Below are 21,833 nucleotides of genomic sequence, written 5' to 3' on the forward strand. Positions count from 1 at the left end.
TGTGTGTGTGTCTGTGCTACAAGCCAAATTTCCCATCAGCCAAGCAGATGGAATGTGCCTCCGCACCACTTGGCCAGTTAGCTTCCTGGCTCGTGGCTAGTACTTTAGCCTTGCCACTTGCCAGCCATCAGTATGCTCCTAGTGAACCTTTCCCACAGTTTGTGACCTCTTTTGATCTCTCACATGTTGATGTCAAAGCCAGTTATAGCTCCCTATATTTACAGGTCATATATTACCTTTTGATCTTTCACATGTTCTAACGTCCTCTGTGTGTCTGTCCTTTCTGCTTTGCAGTTCCCACAGTAAAGACTCCTCCTCTCGGCCCTGTTGCCCTCGCAGCAGTGATTGCAGGCCCGGTGTGTGTTCTCTGCCTGCTGCTAGTCTTGGCGTTCTATGTTTGCCACAGCCACAGGGGCCTGGGGGCTGGAGGGGCCGGGGCCCATCATCACCACCACCATCGGGTGCCCAACGAAGAGGACCCCTCAATGGACCACCCCTTCATAACTGTTGGAACAACGCTGAAGGACCTCATCTATGACATGACAACCTCAGGCTCTGGATCAGGTATGATGCTGCACCCCAGGGTCCTGGTGTTCCTGGACAGTCTGGGCAGACAGTGTGTGTTTGGGGTTGGATTGAAAGAAATAATATATCCACACCTACCTGAAAGGGGACAGTGTGATATCTGCAGCTGTATGATGGAACACAACACAACAACATGACTGTGAGGATGAGAAGTGGGGCGAAGAAAGATGCAATCTTGTACATTTTATTAGTCAGCCAGGCTTTGAATCTCTCATTTTCGTATCAGTAACTGGACTCAATCTAGCAAATGTCTTATTGCAAGTGTATTGCTTTGTTGCTTTATTGGATAGTCATGATTCCAAATGAATTTGTAATATTTACTGTTTTGTGAAATACATTTATTCACTGTCTTCCCAAGGATTTGATGAGAAGATCAATATACTGTCATGTTTGTGCGATAATTATGAAGTTTATGCAAAAAACCATCTTCGCTTAGCATAAAGATTGTAAATGGGAGCACAGCTTGCCTGGTTCTGTCCAATGGTAACAAAATCCACCTACCAGCACCTAAAGCTCACTAATGAGGGGATAATATCTTGTTAGTTTAAACTACACAAAAACTTAAATGGGGAAGTGTAGTAACTAGTGTAGTGGGAGGTGAGTGTTGACAACATTAATTTTTATTAAAAAAAAAACATGATTACTTACATCCATATAACTATACTAGTAGCAGAGGGCATCTATGCAGCATTACGGTACATCATAATAATTTTGTGCTGTCATTTTTTACTTTTATCCAAAAACTGCAACTACTTGCAATTTGGATATTGAACTTTGGCCATATTGCGATTTCAGTAATATTTCATTAATTGTGTGGCTGTATATTTTAGAAATGATGTTGCTTTGCATTGTGTATAGTTTTTTCCCAAGGTGTATTTAACAGTCAAACTTAAACTATACTACTCAGAGTGCAGCATAGCAGTGACTAGAGTCTGAACTACAGATCAGCTAAAGGAATTTTCCAGACTGCAAGTTGCATTAGTTTGCACATATCTGACTCATAATGCAGCAGTTGTAGCAATGTGTAGGAATCTCCACAGGTCCACTTGGTTCCTTACCTGAGTTGGGACAGGCCGAAAATATACAAGGTCATATTGGGTCCAGGAACGGTGTTGTTTGTGTTCTGCTGGTCTCAGGTCTGTGTCTATGTGTCTGATATGGTACTAGAACCTTTAGCTATGCACATCTTCAAGTAAACAACTATTATGATGACTGGCTGGCCCAGATCAGGCTGACTAACTGCACGCGCTGCGCTGGCAGAGGCTGTTCTTGATGATGGCCATAAATTAGCACCTCTCTGTGGAGACTGGCGCTTCCATCTCTCTGCCAAGGAGAGACTTGTATTCAGTTTTTCTTGCTATTTACACTATATTGCACAATATACAGTCATGTGTGTGGCTGATACAGTGTATGTGTGAGTGGTTGTGTTGTGTGTTTGTGTGTGTGTGTGGCAGAAGTGTGTGGGCTGTTATCACTTTCCTGAGTTATAATATGTGTGTGGTGCCTGTTGAAATGTTCAGTCCACTATCATTTTCTGTTTCCTCATGATCCTTTTGCCAAACTAGCAAGCTGACGGAGTTGTTACAGTAAATGTATGCTTATTGTAAATGTTACAGACCAAATAAAGACCAAATTGAGCTGCACTTCAGCAAACAAATTAGCGCCAACACTGTTTGGGGTCATGGGTGAGCATCCGTTGCCATATTTTTATGCCGTGACTGGCAGTGTTGGCACTAGTCAGTCCAGGTCTCTGGCTTTTTGGCTAACTTTTCGGCAGTGCACCCTGTTGGTGAGAGAAATAACTATGAATGGCTGTTCAGCTAAGCAAATCAGTGCAAGAGAAGACAAACAGGGAAAGAAAGAGAGCCCCATGAGTGTGTTGCTGTAGTATCCATTATTTCAACTATTAAGTGCGGTTTGTCCTTTCTATTTTAACTTCCTCTTTACCTTTTGAGGCAAAGCAATTACTTATCAAACAACTTTAAGTATACCTGCAGTCCTGGGTCTTCCTGTTTCCCTTTTAGAGTGATTGAAAGAGACTACCGCCACCTGGTGGTATGGAGAGGTATTTCCTCTCAGGCAGGGGAAAATGTGCATTACGAGCTATTTGGCTATTGGCTGTAATCTCTGCATCGTTCTTTCAAATTTAACTTTTAGTTCTAGACACAGGCGAAGCTTTGGTCAGCCTTCATCACTGCTTGTTCTTTCTCAGTTTACTGTGTCTTTGCCCTTCATGGCAAATGGTTGTAGAAAGAGTGAAACATCTTAGAGCCAGAAAATCTGTGGTTTGATTCAAGTAATTGCCAGAAGTAGAAGTATATGTAGGATGATATATTAGGACAGTTTAGGATAAAATTAAAAATCCAGAAAATGGTCATAAGACAGGTATCATGTTATGAGGAAAATGTACTGTTTATAAAATTATATTAAACTAGTGCATTGCCTGTAGGAAGCATGTATCCCTATAGAAAAGTGGGAGGTTAAGTAGCTTTTTCATGGATGGCCAAATGAGGTTGTGTTTGAAGGTGGCATGTCAGGGATATAATTGGCTGTTTTTGACTACTTTTGATTATACCATTATATTTCACCTGAAAAAATATTTGCCTTGCCTTGTTTGGTGTCATTATTTGCTGCACAACCTCACATGTGTGACTTTACAGTTATTTTTTCATTTTGACATATTATATTAACACATTGGACCTAAAATCACAAAATAACATAAAATCAGAGTAGGAAAAAGTTAGATTTGTTACTGTGAAAACCACAAATATGTTTAATGAACCAATTGCATTAGTTATAATGCAAATATAAATTGTTGTTTGCTAAATTTGTGCATAAGTTTTTGAAATTTGCAAAGTTATATGTAACTATTTACATTTAAATGCAAGCAATGCCTCAGGCTCCTCAGCTGCACTGTCTGCTCCACATTCAGCAGTCTCCTCATTGTTTTGACTCACAACACAAAAAAACGACTACACTACACACTCAACACACTACACTAAGCACTATATAACACACTAACTACACACTCCAAACACGCTATATGTCACAAATCTCTCTACTCTCAAAACTCGCCATCTCTGTCGCTGTCTGTATCACCGCCGGCGTCCCTCACACAACTTCCTGTTCCTCAACAACCAAACTTGCTGCTTGGACACTTTCGTGACAAAAGCCCGTTTTTACCGTTTCTTCTGCACCAGACACAAAGCAAACGTGACAGCAATGTTTGCGAAAAAGCGTGGCGGACATTATTTACCCTAAGTCCGGTTTTGGACGTGCCGGTGCGTCCGGTGCGTCGACTCAGGAGGTGGGCCGTGGGGGTGGGCTAGCAGCTAGCTACACATGAACATCCACAGATTCTGATTCCACTTTGTTGTCCGCGCACCTCCGGATCTCCTCAGACCGGAACAGACTCGGTCCAGACTCGTTTAGTGTCATTAATCCACAACAGTCAATTTAGATGCACAGAACAGAACGGGACCGAACTGCCGGCAAAATCCAGGTCCAGCTCGCGCCGCTGCAGGTATAAATCTGCTTGTTTCTTAAGGTGTGTCCTGGGCTTGAGCTCTGCACTGATTGGCTCTGGTGCGCACATGGCTACAGTGTGCAGTGATTGGCTCTGGTGCACACGTGGCTATGGTGGCTACGGTTGATAATGCTAGCGGAATTGGTAAAGTATTTATGAAATGATTTATTAACGGTATCATTGCAGTCCAAACAAATCCGACGTTGCAAACCCTTGAACCACGCAGCAGCCATGTTGTAAGTCTCAGTTCAGTCTGATCCTGATCCGCAGAGAGAGAGAGAGAGAGATATATATATATATATATATATATATATATATATATATATATCTATATATATATATATATATATATCTATATATCTATATATCTATATATCTATATATATCTATATATCTATATATCTATATATATCTATATATCTATATATCTATATCTATATCTATATCTATATATATATATATATATATATATATATATATATATATATATATATATATATATATATCTATATCTATATCTATATCTATATATATATATATATATCTCTATCTCTATCTCTATCTCTATCTCTATCTCTCTCTCTCTGCGGATCAGGATCAGACTGAACTGAGACTTACAACATGGCTGCTGCGTGGACCGATCCATTTATTTCAGCATCTCAAACAGACGCCTGGATCACAGTGGGACACTTGTTGTTCACTACGAGATGTGCAGACCGTGGCAGCCCACAGATACCCGCTAAAAAGCAGCCAACATTAGTGGAATCATTTAATCATTGTGTCCCTTATCAGAAGAAAGGGTCCCGGTGGACAGCTGTTACAGATGCAGTCACGTTGCATCTCGCTAAAGACATGCTGCTCGTATATACAGTGGAAAAGCCGGAGGTTCATCCACATGCTGAAAATGTTAGACCCCAGGTTTGTGTTACAAAGCCACAACGGGGCATGATGTCTCAAGCCAGAGGAAGCAGACACGCTCACAAAAATGTGTAATACAGACAGCAAGCACACACCTCATGTCCTGTACATCTGCCAACATGTGATGTTTACTATGCAATGCATGCAGATGTTTAATTTAGTTTACATATCTTCAGGGATACAAAATACGTTTTTGTAAATAAAGGCACCTTTTGCAAAATAAAGTATTTAATGAAAGTTATGTTAACACTTTATCAATACCAATATGGAAACTGATCTGTTTTTATAATAGCAAGCAATCTGACATGTTAGATTTATGTTTACAAAAGCATTTTATCAAAAAGGGACACAGTCTTTTCAGAAGGATGCACTTTTATATATTTTTTTTAAAGTGAGTTTGAAGCTGCACCGTTTACAGTGGCAGGGCAAATTTGTTGTAAATCATAGCATTAAATAAAAGCGATGCTTTTAATAATTTCTTTGTATTTTGAAGTTTGTTCTTGAGAAGAAAAAAAAATCGATTAGAATCGTGAATTGAGTTTGGTGTGAAAAATTCGGAGATTCAATTTTTAGGCCATATCGCCCAGCCCTAATGTGTGTGTGTGTGTGTATGTATGTATGTATATATGTGTATATATGTATGTATATATGTGTATATATGTATGTATATATGTGTATGTATATATGTATATATATGTATGTATATATGTGTATATATGTATGTGTAATTGTTCAACACCAGAGCCTTGTGAAATGTTTTATTTCTGTCTGTGTATCTCCAGGGCTGCCACTGCTAGTACAGAGGACCATCGCCAGGACCATCATCCTCCAGGAGAGCATCGGGAAGGGGCGTTTCGGGGAGGTGTGGCGTGGTAAATGGCGTGGTGAGGAGGTGGCCGTGAAGATATTCTCCTCCCGCGAGGAACGCTCCTGGTTCCGCGAGGCTGAGATCTACCAGACTGTGATGCTGAGACACGAGAACATTCTGGGCTTCATTGCGGCTGACAACAAAGGTGAGAAACCTCCAGAGGTGTTCTGGGAGGCTGGATTAAGATAAGGCTACACATTGATCTGTGGGGAAAAGGTAAGGCTTATCATACAGTGAGGAAGAATAGGATAAACATCAGATTTGAGCCAGCAGGAAGATCCAAAAATAACTTGAATGAAATTGCAAGAAAATAGTTGACACGATTGTAAGCCTGAAGCTTTCATGAAAGTGTATTAAGTCTAAACATAGATCTTCGCCAGGCTGAGCTTATCATCTGCAATTGACAGTGTGGGCAGCTTTAATTAGGAGTGAACCTTGAGCTGTTGGAGCAGAGAACAGCTCTGCTAAAGGGGAGGTTAGTGCAGACGAGTGTTCACAGTGAAGAGACAGGCTGGTAGACAGTGTGGGGGAGTAACAGTTCACACTGAAGGCCAAGCACATTAACACATAGTCTAACAACTCCAGCATCACATATGCACGCGCACCGGCACACACATATGCACAGACACACTTGGGAGCACTGTGACCCAGGAGTGAATGGATTTAGTGTGTTCATTTCAGTTTTACTGATTTCTTATTGTACATTATAATTATTATCATTATTATTAATAATGTATTCATGGGATGAATAATATGTTATAGTTATGGTAATCTGTAAAGACATGTCTACACATTCGATGATTTGTCGACATTGATTTTTAAAACCATCTGCAAACACCCCTCAAACTAAATTTAGAGGTTAAATTCCAGTTTACATGGAGGCAGTACACCTAGCATTCCATGCATCTACAGTGATCCTATCACAAGTGGACAACTCTAACAACGTCAGTTCACACCTTGCGTTAGAATGTGCCCTGGGTGACCACTTGTGATCGGATCACACTTCAGAATCAGAATTCCTTTATTAGTCCGGCAAACTGGGAAATTTCTGTGTCACACCGGCCAAAGGACAGTTCAATTTAACAATAAACCATTATGATAGTAACAAATAAACAATATAATAAAAAGGTAAGAAATAGAGATAACTTGTACATAATATGTAAACAGTGTGACCATGAGTCACTGGGGCAATCGGACATGATGTTTTTTGCACAAAGACGGACCTCAAAGGTGCAATATGTAATGTTATGTAATGTAATGTAATGTAGTAAAGAAGTTGTATGAGACAGGATCACCTGTAGCTAGCTTGTTAGCATGCTACATTCCTCGGACATCTCTGCAAAACTATGGCATCATTTTAAAACTGAACTGTACAGTAATGCTTTATACTCTGTTAATAATTTTGGTTATTTTTTAATGTTTTAAATGTCTTACACATTGCACCTTCTAATGTATACCATTAGCCAAATTAACAAAAAGGTACAAGTAATTGAAAACTTGTCATAGATGTGGCCGAAGACACGTGTGTATACACTGCTAAAATAAAGTTGTATGCAGCCCAGACGACCTTTGTCCACCTGAGACGCATGTCAATGCCAGGTATAAACAGGGCCACAGTTAATCATTTGAACCAGATCGATGCAATTGACATTAAAACCACGACCAACCATACATAAATTGCTGGAATCAGTTCTAGTAATGCACTGGTCTGCATTGTACTAGAAGATGCTCCAAAGAAATCATGTTTAGCTGTTTTCTAAAGTGACAGAGAAGAGAAGGTGGTCACTGGAAAGTAACTGGAAAGTGACTTACTTGCATCAAGCCCTTGGCAAAATATAATTTCTCTGTCACTTCCATCCAATCCTTTAAACCTAGAAATATATTTATTTTATAACCCAAAAATCACAATGAGTTCAAATTGCATTGAACTTTTCTTCCTCATAAACACAGTCCCAAATCATCATAGGTCATCAATGCGAGTGATACTATCAGATCAGCCTAAATTATTCTGAAAATAACATTATGATATGCAGAACTAGGATGTGTAGGGTCTATGGAATAAGATTAAATCAGTCAGACTCTAGTGGACATTACTAACTATAGTGGGGCGGCTTAACAGCATAATTCCAAAGAATCGTGCACTTTGTGATAAAAGCGTGAAATTTGGTACACTTATAGCCAAAGACAGTCTAAAAACATTAGATATTGGGCCATCGCAAATTTTCAATATGGCAGCCGTGGCAGCCATTTTTCAAAAATGCCTTTGTTGGAGGGATTGACTGCACTTTGTGCCTCTTTCCAAAACACTTCCTCCTAGCTTGGTCTTTGTCTGTGGATGTGCTGGTTCAATCATAGAACAGGATTATAAACCTTTCAATAGTTGCCATTACCTCCTGTAGAATGTCATGTGGGGCAGAGGACAATTCTAATAGGGCATTTCAAAGCTCCGGAAAGAAAGCCCGTGCAGTCTTTTTCCCATGCCCAGCAAAGCTTGATACTGTGTCACAGCCAGTCAAAGCATGAAACACTTGCCTTTTCAGGCCCAAGTGCAGCTGAGATTTTAGTGGCTGCTAGTTATCGTAAACTCTTTCCAGTACCAAATGCCAACCAAAGCTCATATCTGCCTTTAGACCTTGAGCTGCTGCCACAGCTAGAATCACAACATCAGTATCAACAGTTTGGATCATAATTTTCTGGTGGCCATTTTGTACTGCATGGGCCACATGTCATAACATGCGAGGGTCAGCTTCCTCATGTGTGCATGGAGAAATTGAGGACAGATCAACAAGGGTGGACTGCTGTCCTCAGCAAGCCACGCTGAAATCATCTTGAATTTATATTGATTTATATGTATTCTTCATGTATAATCTTCCTTAAACCAGGTATGGTAAATACATTTAACTAACAAGATCATCAACATCATATTTTATACCATGCAAATAAGAAAATTGATCTAAATACTGTTGTCAGTGGCGGTCATTTTTAAAATGGCCACCACGGCGGCCATGTTGAAAATTCATGATGGCCCGATATCCAGTTTTTTTCAGACTGCCTTTGGCCTTAACTGTACCAAATTTCATGCTTTTATCACAATGTGCACGATTTTTCAGCTAAGCCGCCCCACTACTACTGAAAGAGTGGAACTACGACAAAACCACCTTAATCTCTAACCCTTTATCTCCTCTCTCATCTTCCTGTGTGTCTGTGTAGATAACGGGACGTGGACTCAGCTGTGGCTTGTCTCGGATTACCATGAACACGGCTCCCTGTTTGACTACCTGAACCGCTACACTGTCACTGTGGAGGGCATGATCAAACTGTCCCTATCCACAGCTAGCGGCCTCGCCCACCTCCACATGGAGATAGTGGGCACGCAAGGTGAGACACACACACACACACACACGCACACACTTACATTTGTCCTAGGCACATGCCATCCTGGGGATGCTTTTAACTGTGATGTTTGTTTGTATAACTGATGATTTTATTGTATATCTTCTAAATAATATATCAATAATAAACTTTGATGAATATTTGATGAGCAGTTTTAAACTTAGTGGCTTCAGGGAGGCATAACATGGTGAGGTAACATTTATCTGTTCCTTTAAGTGGGGATTGAGACAGACTGGTTGGTTGAAGCATGTTTTTAATGTAGTTGATTACAATGATATCCAACACAGTTACTACAGTTGTAAGGACAGATTAATGCATTGAAGGCTTATCAGATGAAAAAACACTGCACAAAGAAATGTGCCAGGCATGTGCTCTTGCATTTATTTGATTGACCAGCATAAATGATATTGCAATGCTATGCATACTGGTTTTGAAAATCAGTCCACTGGTCTGCAGTGTACTCCTACAATTATATGAAATCAATTTCATTTATATAGCCCCAAATCACAACCGCACTGCCTCAGTGGGCTTCACAATCTGTACAGTGAACAACACCCTCTGTCCTAAACCCTCGATTCGAGTGAGGAAAAACACATATTGGGAATCATCATTCTATATTTCTATAAAATCTATAAGTGTATATATTTATTACTGTAACAAATTCCATACGCAAGTTGACACAGGATTTATTTAAAGGTCAATGACAGCATAAACAATGCTATCAACAGTGTTGGGAGTAACAGCGTTTAAGTATAACGGCGTTACTAACGGCGTTATTTTTTCAGTAACGGAGTAATCTAATTAATTACTGTTCCCATCGTTACAACGCCGTTACCGACTATTAAATGTGGCGCGTTACAAATTGAAGTTTCTCATTGAAGCTGTTGTCATCCGACTTGGCTCTCAGCCAGCGGAGCAGCAGGGCTGCTTTATTTTTCTCCGGTGAGGCAGGAGGGAGGGGCGGGACAACTGCAGAGGTGATGATTGGCTCTCTAAGGTAGAGTGAGAGTTTGTAAGCCAATCAGAGGCTGTGTTCGGTTTACACACAAACCACACAGCCTCGCACACACAAACTAGCAGAGGTGAGCTGCAGTAAATGGCGAGTCCAGAGGGAAAGTTTACGTTTTCAAAGTGGAAGTACAGACACTACTTTAACCTCTTTTGTCTACGTCCGTTTTAAACAACTCTAATCTAATGAAGCATCTCTCAACTGCACGCGCTTCTACAACACTAGTGGCCAAAAACTCCGTTGTTGACACTGTTGATGATGATAGCAGGTGTGGCTAACGTGAGCTCCGCTAACACAGAAGGACACGGGCCGTCCGAGCAGCTAAAGCTGGATGTTTCTGCTCCAGCTTCACTAAAACTTGTGAGACAGAGTGAACTGAATGCAATGATAGCTAGGTATGTTGTTGAGAACATGCTTCCGTTATCAACAGCTGACCAAGACTCCTTCATTGGCTAAATACCAGGGAGAGCAGGTGCCGGTCCGCCATGCAGAAAGACATTTTCTAAATACATAGATGCAGAGTACATAAAAATCAATGCCGAGCTCAAAAGGGGAAGAACAGAAAGTAACGCAAGAGTTACTTTTCCTGGTAACTAATTACTTTTATACTGGAGTAATTCCGTTACTAACTCAGTTATTTTTTGGGAGAAGTAACTAGTAACTATAACTAATTACTTTTTAAAAGTAACGTGACTAACACTGGCTATCAATGCTAGTTTGAGCATCTTTAATAGGGGAAAAACACACTGTTGGACTCATTATGGGCAGTTTAAAAATAAATTATCAAAATCAATACAGCAGATCAAGAGTTATAACCCTTTTTATTTCTTCTCACCTTTTAAAACCTACTACCTACCTTACCCACAATGCAACTTAGCCAGTTTTTTATGAAGGTTCTGTTAATGCAAGGCTCTTGTTGAATGTATGATGTTCTGCCTCCAGGGAAGCCAGCTATTGCCCACAGAGACTTGAAGTCAAAGAACATTCTGGTGAAGAAGAACGGGACCTGCTGCATCGCTGACCTGGGTCTAGCTGTCCGCCATGATTCAGCCACAGACACCATCGACATCGCTCCAAACCACAGAGTGGGAACCAAAAGGTAACCACGTGCTGCACATACCCTTTTTGAAAGGTTTTTGTTACATTTCTTCAGAAGCAAATAACTCAGGATTATACTTCTCCTTGTTCTGTGTGAGCTGTGGTTTGTCAAGAGGTAATTGGAACTTTCTCTGTCGCCCATTTTGGCCAGCTTTCACTGTTACATCGGTGTGCTTTTGGGATAATGTCAGCTCTGCAGGCAGGTGCAATGTTGTCATCATAAGCGGGTGTTGTGTTGTTTCACAGCATGTCTTTGAGCCTCAGAAAAAGTTGCCATAGTGAATAGGGGTGTAAATATAGAAGTCAGGCCATTAGAGTGACAGGCTTTCTGCCTCAACTATTTAAACTCAAACAAGGTGACTCTATTTCAGCTCTCTGGTTTATTAGGACATCTGTGGTTATAATCAATTATCTTGTCACTTTAAGTTAGCCAAGTCATTGCAGGGGGCTGAAACAGTCTCAGTTGGTGCTCAAACTAGCATTGATAGCATTGTTTATGCTGTCATTGACCTTTAAATAAATCCTGTGTCAACTTGCATATGGAATTTGTTACAATAATAAATATATACACTTATAGATTTTATAGAAATATAGAATTATGATTGTAGCATGAAAATATAATCCTGGAACATCCCTCGCAGAAACACGTAAATCCAACTAAATCCCTTTGAATTATTGTTAAATAACTGACTTTGTAATTGTCCAAACTACAGGTAGCTTCTCACTTCCACTCTCCCTTTGTCTCTGTCCACACATCTCTTCTTCTACTATGTAGACTTGTCTAGCCCCAAGGGTTTAAAGTGAGCAGAACATTGACGCCATTGGAAGCACTCTTTCAAATGCCCTTTCCCTCCTCATACAACAGTAGTCCTCCACTAGGTAATTGTTTTTTTGATATTGAGCTTCAGGTAATTTTCATTGACCAGCATGACCAAGCACTCTTAGTCCTTTGCACTCCTATAAAAGTGGTCTTTTATACCCATTCTCATTAGAGATGCACCGATCGATCGGCAACCGATCGCAATCGGCCGATAATGCCCCTATCGGTTTTGATCGGAGTTCTCAAAATAGATCACATCAGGCCGATCAGATGACGTTTAAGTATAAAGACAGTGCATTAACTGCATGCCAGGAGGGAATTTCATGGCCGCCGTTGCCCCGTACTTTGGCCTTGATGCCCCGTGAAAAAAAAACTAATCGTACGGCCACAGTGGCCTCTGTGCCCCTGGCCCGGTCAGCGTAGCGGGCTTGCCTTTAATTACAGCCACCTGAGTGCAAAGTAGTCACTCACAGTAACTTCAGTGAGTCCGCAGTTCGCGCAGGTGGAGTCTCATCATCACGATGATCTCAGGTGAAAGCCTCTCAAACAGCAGTTGCGTCTCAAAACAGAAGAACGAAACTTACAGCACAGCGAACGAGCGCAGCCGGTTTTGACATGATACGTAACTGACTTATGTGGTTGGATTTAGTCTGGTAAAGTTGGAAATATATTCACAGATTCGAACTTCCCGGATCAATAACTCATAAGTGAAACCTTGTTAAAACACAAACGACGGCTCTTTTCTACCGTAGTGAGGAAGACAACGAGCTACAACCGTATTTTCATCAAAACGAGCGTCTGGACATTAACTCTGGTCTGTATGGTCAGGGCACAGGGACCGTCTACAAAGTGCAACATCGAAAAGAGAAACTACAAAAAATTCAATAACTTCAGTATTATTCAGAGTGTAGTGTCACCAAAATCACTCCACACATCAGTGGTCTCCTGCGGGTTATTCTACAATTTTTTGTTTGGAAAAAATGTGCTTTGCCATAATTTCGGGGAATTTCTATTAGGAGAAATATTCAATAACACTAATATTCAGTGAGGTGTCACAAAACTCACCTCACCCTAACCCTACTTAACAAAAACTACTTTCAAATGTAACTTTAACTTGATTTTGGTATAAAAAAATGTTTTAATACACAATCCATGTCTTAGTATAAATTAGGATGTTATGGTATCAGTCTGAAAGGTAAATCAACACATTTTACCCAGTGGCCTTTGTGCCCTGTCATGTGGCCTTGGTGCCCCTGGAAAAAAAAAGTGAAGGCCAAATGGACTTGCCCCTAAAATGACAAAGTTCCCACCCTGACTGCATGCATTCCCACTAGTAAGCTACAGTTACTCTATGTAAGCTGAGTCCAAGTTGTCTCTAAGAGAGTCTCTAGAGTGTGAAATATTGCACATTGCCTCAGCCTGCAATAAAACGGTGGTCAATTCATGATACTTTCTCATCTCCTCATTTTTATACTTAATAATACAACGTCAATGTTGTGTAAGAAGAATCATTAATTAAATATATGAAAGTTACACAAGACAACAATATAGAAAAATTTATGGATTTGACGCTGTGATCGGTGATCGGCAATATCGGGATCGGCAGATACTGCTTTCGGTGATCAGTGATCGGTGATCGGCCCCAAAAATCCTGATCGTTGCATCTCTAATTCTCATCAGATTAACAACAGTGTTTCCTCTAGGATGTTTTTCAGCAGCGGGGGCAGGCTCTCCGGGGAGCAGTGGCGGTGTAAACAAATGACATTTGACTGCAGATTTTACTTTTATGCCCAGCATAATCCCCCTGGCTGGCATGGAAAAGGGCTTTTTAAAGGCTGAATGTAAAAATAAAAAATAATAACAAAAATACAACAATAAAATAAATAAAAATAAAACAATAAATAATAATTTCTTGATGGGGCTGTAGAATCAGTGGCAAAGATTGCACCCAGGGTCAGAACAATGAATTTTTCTGGGTTTTGAGAAATATTTGAACACGCTCATCTGAAAATGCAGTCAGCAGTTACATCATGGCGTGTATATATTCGCTTAATGCTATCAATTAGTTTACTCACATTAGCGACACTGAGTTGAGTTGGCACCGGGCCAATTAATTAAGCTACCGATATGTTACGTAACCTTAGCTGGCCATCAATATTTTGCGAATGTCTATTGAACTTATAAAATCTATTATAAGTTTTCTTAAGCTAATAAGTCTACCTTTTCTCCGGTGAGTCGTAGCCCTATTTTCAAGATGACACTCCTCTGACTCTCTGACCTGGTGCCTGGGTGCTTGACGTGATGTCACTTTCAAGGCCGCGCTCTCGCGAGTAATTAACGTCGATGGCACCGGTAAGTTATTGGGGGAGGGCGGGGGGAATCTACTCCAAAGAGTAGATACTGAGCAAGATAGTTATCTAGTTTACCTCAGCACTCGCGAGGCCGCCACTCCTAACTGAATGTAGAGGAAACACTGAACAACCAACAAACACCCACTAACATCCCGCTTTTGTTGTTGGTGTGGACGACATCTACTCCCGCATCAAATGACTGCAGTAGTCCCAGGTGTTTGTTGCCTACAACTCTGTTGTGAGTGGTGTTGAAGTTAAGGATGCGGACTAGTTATGTTTCCATTTCCATTTTGTGATAACAAACATGAAACACAAGAAAAAAAAAACAGGAATGCAAAATTGTCTCCTTAGAGACGCTCTGTAATACGATGACATGGATGTAAACTGCAACTTGACAAGTGGGCGAAGCCACACATGCAAAAGGTGGTAATTAAAGTTTCTTTGTGGTGTCCTCTAGTTTTTCTGTGGTGGTTTGATGCTGCAGGCGTATCACAGTGCCACTAAATGATTCAGCAAGCCTCCAGTCAGTGCAGACAGAAGGTCTGGCCTTGGTTGAAATCCATGTTACATAGTGATGATCTGACCCTAGCATTGCTTTTTTTTATTTATTTTTTTAAACTACTATCAAGATGCAAAAATCAGTCCAACAAGAAAGTTCCACTTAATTGGACAATATGTTGTTTGAATAAAACTATACAATGATAATGAAAGCTACATCTCTCTATAAAAGCAAGGAATGTCTGTCTGTCTGTCTCTCTGTGTGTGTATTCCTCAAATACCTCTGCGGATCAGGATCAGACTGACCTGAGACTTACAACGTGGCCGCTGCGTGGTTTCAAGGGTGTGCGACTTCACATTTGTTTGGACTGCAATGATACCGTTAATAAATTATTTCATAAATGCTTTACAAATTCGCTAGCATTGTTCACCGGAGCCACTACAGTCACGTGCGCACCAGAGCCAATCACTGCAGAGCCCACCGCCACCCCCCACCTTAAGAAACAAGCAGATTTATACCTGCAGCGGCGCAGGATTTTGCTGGCGGTTCGGTCCAGTTCTGTTCGTTGCATCTAAACTGACTGTTGTGTATTAATGAGACTAAAAGAGTCCGGACCGAGTCTGTTCGGGTCTGAGGAGATCCGGAGACGCGCGGACAACAAAGTGGAATCAGAATCTGTGGATGTTCGTGTGTAGCTAGCTGCTAGCCGCTAGCCCACACGGCCCATCTCCCGATCGAGGCGATGGACCGGATGCACCGGCACGTCCAAAACCGGACTTGGGGTTAATAATGTCCGCCACGCTTTTTCACGAACATTGCTGTCACGTTTGCTTTGTGTCTGTGCAGAAGATTTGGTAAAAACTGGCTTTTGTCACAAAAGTGTCCTAGCAGCAAGTTTGGTTGTTGAGGAACAGGAAGTTGTGGGAGGGACGTAGGCAGATGAATGACAGGCAACGACGGTCGGTGTAGAGACAGCGATATTAAGAGTTGAGAGATTTGTGACATTTAGCGTGTTTGGAGTGAATAGTTAGTGTGTTATGTAGTGTTTGGTGTAGTGTGTTTAGTGAGTAGTGGAGTCGGTTTTTTGTTTAATGAATCAAAACAATGAGGAGACTGAATGTGGAGCAGGCAATGCAGCTCTTCATTCATCTGGAAGGAGCTCAGGCAGACCTGAGCATTGCCTGCATTTAAATGTAAATAGTAATAAATGTAACTTTGTAAATGTTTTAAATGTATGCACATATTTAGCAAACAACAATTTATATTTGCATTATAAGTAATAAAAAATTGTTTGTTAAACATATTTGTGGTTTTCATAGTAAAAAAATCTAACTTTCTACTCGGATTTTATGTTTTTTTGTGATTTTAGGTCCATTGTGTTAATACAGTATGTCAAAATAAAAAAATAACTGTACAGTCACACGTGAGGTTGTGCTGAAAAAAATGACACCAAGTAAATAATTTTTAAGGTGAAATATATATTGAAATATATGGCAAAATCAAAAATAGTCAAAAACGGCCAATTATACCCTGGAATATCGGATTTCACAACAAACCTAAATATCCCTGACGTCCCACCTTCAAACACAGCCTCATTTGGCCATTCATGAAAAAGCTACTTAACCTCCCACTTTTCTATAGGAATGCATTTTTCTTACGGGCACTGCACTAGTGCATTTAAACCCAGACATGTTGTCTGCACCACTAAATTCTGGTCTGTCCTTTTTTTTCAGACACTTCAGCCTTTTGTACATTAAAGTCGTTTTACATATCAAGCATCATAGAATCCCCTCCATCCTCATTTAAAAAACAACACCATTGGTTGTTTGTTTTTCATAAATAACACATCATACAGCTAGCAGTAAAATACCCTCTTTCATAGTGTAGCACATATAGGGGTTTGCTTGACCAGTAGCTAATGTTAGCTCAGGTTAGCAAACCTCGGATATATATAGTTATGTTTGCTGACTTTGTGATTCTCATAGAATCAATCGCAACACATTAAGTGGAAATAGCATGTAAAATTCAATTTTTCACTTTTATAAAAACGACAAACTGGTTGCCTGGCAGCTGCTCCCCACCACAAAATGTTAGAATATTAAATTGCCATCTTTACATTCAGTTTGTGTACGGATTAAGTCATATTCACTACTCAGACAGGTGAGCGGAATTGATCTTTTCATTCAACTCTTTGCAATTTATGTTTACTAACACTAAGTAATTATAAACTGTAGATGGACAATGTACTTTCTAGTATTAGTAATAATAGTAGCACTAGGAGTAGTAGTATAAAGATGACTGTGATTGTGATAATTTGGCTATCCATCTTAAAGGATGTCATTGTTAAAGCCAGAGATGGCAGTGGTATCGGTCGGTGAGGAAATGGTCCAGTAAGGCCAGATGCAATTAGAAAGTGCTGTTAAATAGTTGAGAGCCTCTTCACCAGGTTCTTTTAGTAGCATTTATGGAGCTCTGTTATGGAGCTCTGTTATATCGCGTAATGTCTGTTAGAGTATGTCCAATTATGACAAAATTGTGAATGTTCAGATTTCCTTTTTCTTCTGAGCATTTTAAGGATTCTTGTTAACCTTTGCTTAAAAGTGGAGGTTTTAATCATTGTCTCTACTTTCAAGGTAAAACAAAAAATGAATGTTGTCCTCTGAAGAAATAGTTGAGTGTAATGTGAAAAGGAGTCCGCACAACTTGTATTAGACTGCTTTCACACATTCACATATAATTTGGTTTTTGCATTCATGTTACAAAGTGTCTGCTTAATCACTGTATATAATTATACAAGATAGTATCATAGTATGATACAACGCAAACACAGTACATGAAGCATAGCATCCACTCAGTAAATAAACACATGAGGCTCAGTATATTCAGTTGGTTCGAATCCTGGCTCCCGGCTCCCTAAAATGTAAATGTAAAATATGGAGAATGTCATACTATGGTCACTTTCACACCTGTAGTTCAGTTCATATAGGCCAAAGACAAAACTTATATGTTGTTTCCTTTAAGTAATAATCCATTTCATTGTCTGACATGTTACATACAAACCAAGAGGAGTAAATGTGAAGTCACATGGACTGGAAAGTAACTGTTATGGAGATGTCCTCCTGCATGTACAGATGTATGATATGAGACATTTTTCCAGCCCATTGAGGTTACAGATGACTACGTGATTTTCATGGGCAATAGGCCTGCACGATATGAGGAAAATCTGCGATGTGCGATAACACTGTTCAATATTGCGATGACGATATAACTTGCGATAAATAAACAAATATTGAAGTTTGCTTATTAGATTTGCATTTATTACATGCTTTTGTCCAAAGCAACTTGCAGTAATTCATACATGCATTCATACACCGATGGTGGCGGCTGCCATGCAAGGTGCTGACCAGCACATCAGGAGCAGTTTGGGGTTCAGAATCTTGCCCAGGGGCACTTTAACATGCAGGTTTATGGTTAGGGTTAGGAAATGAACCAGCAACCTTCAGATAACAGGACACTGGCTCTATCCCTGAGCCACAGCCGCCCAGAATCCTTTGTACATAAAATTGTCTATGATGATTTCAAATTTAGACCGCTTGCTGTTTAGATTTAATCAGGCTGCTCTCTTGCTGTTTTACACATATTTTGCTTCCTCTGTGTTTCATAGCAAATGTCTATTAATGTCTTCAGTTTACAGTGTGGTGCTTTCCCTTGCCGTGATGCAGCAGTTTGCTAACAGAGGCTTCCATTCATTATTTTCACATCAATCAGTTAAAGAAATAAATTAAGACTTTATCTTTTATGCCTAGAGTGGAAGATATTTGATTACACTGTTTTATCTTTTTTTATTATTTCTTTGCGAGCAGGGATGAAAACTCAACACCCAATAGAATGTGGTCTGTTGTTGTGATCAATTTTTTGGGCGGTGTTTTTGTAGTTATTTTGCAGGATCCTGGTGTTCTTTTCACATGATTTAATCAATTCAGTTTCAGTGGACCACAGACTGTAATGGATGCTAATCATGATGTGACTCTTATCAATTTGGAGGCTTAAGAGAACAAAACACATCTGTCCTGCTGCCTTCAGAGGGCTGTATGGATAAAATGAACTCCATGAAAGGCTTTTATTCACACCATGGATAAGGTAGCTGTTATGACTGATAATGTACAATATTAGCTTTTATTTACTGATTTTTACATAATATTGTACCACCACTTGTCTAATAGTACAGGTTTACAGTGTTTGGACGTTTGTACACACCTAACCAATGTATACTCAAAACAAATAGGGGGCAGCATATCACTAGAGTAACTGCTAACTGCTGCAAACTGTTGCCTCCCTTTGCTAGCTCAGTTAGCCGTGTAGCTAGTCGTTCACACTGGATGGTTGGGAACTAGAGAGGTGTTTGGTGTTTACAATGGCCCTTTTCACAAAGAGTCACCACATTATCGCCACCACAGTGGTTCACCAATTCTCTGCCGTTGTTTGTTCACACAGAGCCAAGCCAGCAGCTCAGGCGTAAAGACAAACACATAAGCGTGCTTCTGTTTTTGTTTTTACAACTCTAAAAGTCACCTTAGCTATAAGAAGCTTAAGTCCGAAGCCTAACACCCAACTGATTACTGTCCACCAACATTTTGCTCTTTTATTTCCCCCTTTGCAAAATAATCCTCTGGATGTAAAGAAATGTCAGAAGGCCAAAGTGCTGTTCAAGGTCCAGATAATACCAGCTTGTCATAGTCTGCTCGTGCAAGTTTTTGTACTTTTCTAGCTCATATACTCCTCTCCACTTTGTTCCAGGCTGTCTTGTCATGTCTGAGTGTCAAAACTCAGCACTGATCAGATGATTATGCCCTTTCTTAACAAAGTGTATTTCTTTACTTGGGAAACATATATGGCATGAAATCATGTACTGTGTACTTATGTAACAATAATTGCAATTGTCGAAAAATTAGTTAAGAACCAAAAAATAGTGTGATAACAGTTTGTGTCTTTCTGTTCAGGTATATGGCGCCAGAGGTCCTGGACGACTCCATAAACATGAAACACTTTGAGTCTTTCAAGCGAGCTGACATCTACGCCATGGGCCTGGTCTTCTGGGAGATCGCCAGCCGCTGCTCTATGGGAGGTAAGTATCAAATGAGAGGGGGGTGGTTGGGGTGCGGGTGGGGGGGAGAAGTCATTGGCTAAATGGAAAGAAGGAGAGGTTGACAGATTAATGATGAGCAATGATGAAGAGTTAATTATGGAAATATTGACATACCAGTATCTTCATGGATGAAGGGAGGATGCATTATCAGACACACTGATGTATACATGTAACATGCAGGCCACCTTAATGTGGAGCCATTGTAACGTAATGTTTTTTTTTCTGTCAGGCATCCATGAGGACTACCAGCTGCCCTACTATGACCTGGTTCAGTCAGATCCATCAGTTGAGGAGATGAGGAAGGTGGTTTGTGAGCAAAAGCTTCGGCCCAACATTCCCAACCGCTGGCAGAGCTGTGAGGTAGGACAAAAAAGTGTAATCCTTACAATTTAGAGCACAATTATCCCTCATATAGAAGTGTCTGTAGGAGTACACCACTCCCTACAGTCCTGCCAAGGTCCAGAATTCTGTTATTTTCAGCCTAAGTAGGCCAGTTGTATCCAGCAGTAAGTCTGAACCTTGAAGCCCTGGAGTCCTTCTCAATAACACTGCTCAATTGTATGATACATACACAGCACACTCATTTCCACAGTCCCCAGAGAGGAACCAATCACTCAGCTTGTGGCAGGAGTAGGCGTGTGTGTTGTATCCTGTCTCTGGTTTCAGTTTTAACAGTCTTTTACACACACAAAGAGGCACACACTTGTGGTATTGGTTTGTTTAATGCATTGGGAGTCATTACAATCTCATTTGACCTGATTCGAGTAAATCTCAGCAGCTATTTGAAGGCAGAGGCATGAACATAAGGTTTGGAGAACGTCTGGTTTATTTATGTTAAACCTTAATAATTATATTAAAATACCATGGTTGATAGGGCTTTTTGCTGGCCCTCTGAAGCTATAACTGTTTGATGTGTTTTCATTGTTAGTGGTCTTCTGTGAGCGAAGCTTTCATGGTGTGAACTGTCCATATGTAGGCATACACAGCGTCTCAGAGGAAATGATTGGCAGCTCAGTTATTCTTAGTGAAGAGGAGATGCGATATCTGCGATTGGCTATAGAGCAACACTTGTGACTAATGGTCACACTACTTGATAGTGTGCAACATGGGTAAATACAAACTCTGCTTATAAAAAGCTTCAGCTCTGCTCTATACTTCACCCCAAACAAGCAAGTCATCACCAATTGTAACTAGTTAATCTGTAAACGCATTAAACAATAACTTATTATCCCAGTGCTTATGTGCATCAACATGCAATCCAGCCCATCTGATTCTTTACTAACTTCCTGAGCACGTTCTATAAATTTTGTCTCTCCTTTATAGACTCGGCAGTCCTACAAGTGACTTTTGAATTTTTTATCGAAGCACTGTAAGCAACTTACTGTACTTGGGTCATCAAATTACTGTAGGTAGGTAAAGTTCCAGGTAGTTGTGTCTTCTCTAGTTAGTTAAGTAAGTTTATTAGAAGGATAAACCTCTTGAGATGAACCATCTTGTTTCAAGGGGGTCCTTGACACAGATGTACAGAAAAAAACAGTACACAAAGCCAATTAACACAAATACACTCATACACAGACAAAAGCTCTCCTAAGCCTAACCACTCCCACGCCTACTGATTCC

General features: G+C 40.3%; 1 protein-coding gene across 1 annotated transcript in view; it reads left to right on the forward strand.

The window, feature by feature from the left end:
* Window positions 1-21,833, forward strand: part of tgfbr1b (transforming growth factor, beta receptor 1 b) — an 84,369-nt gene that overhangs the window by 50,127 nt on the left and 12,409 nt on the right. Inside the window, exons 3-8 of the mRNA XM_030397824.1 lie at window positions 295-564; window positions 5,812-6,042; window positions 9,108-9,275; window positions 11,242-11,398; window positions 20,068-20,192; window positions 20,443-20,573. Of these exons, the coding sequence (XP_030253684.1) occupies window positions 295-564; window positions 5,812-6,042; window positions 9,108-9,275; window positions 11,242-11,398; window positions 20,068-20,192; window positions 20,443-20,573 (1,082 nt within the window). The remainder of the gene's footprint in view (window positions 1-294; window positions 565-5,811; window positions 6,043-9,107; window positions 9,276-11,241; window positions 11,399-20,067; window positions 20,193-20,442; window positions 20,574-21,833) is intronic.

Source organism: Sparus aurata, chromosome 19 (genome assembly GCF_900880675.1).
Source record: "Sparus aurata chromosome 19, fSpaAur1.1, whole genome shotgun sequence".
NCBI classification, from domain to species: domain Eukaryota; kingdom Metazoa; phylum Chordata; class Actinopteri; order Spariformes; family Sparidae; genus Sparus; species Sparus aurata.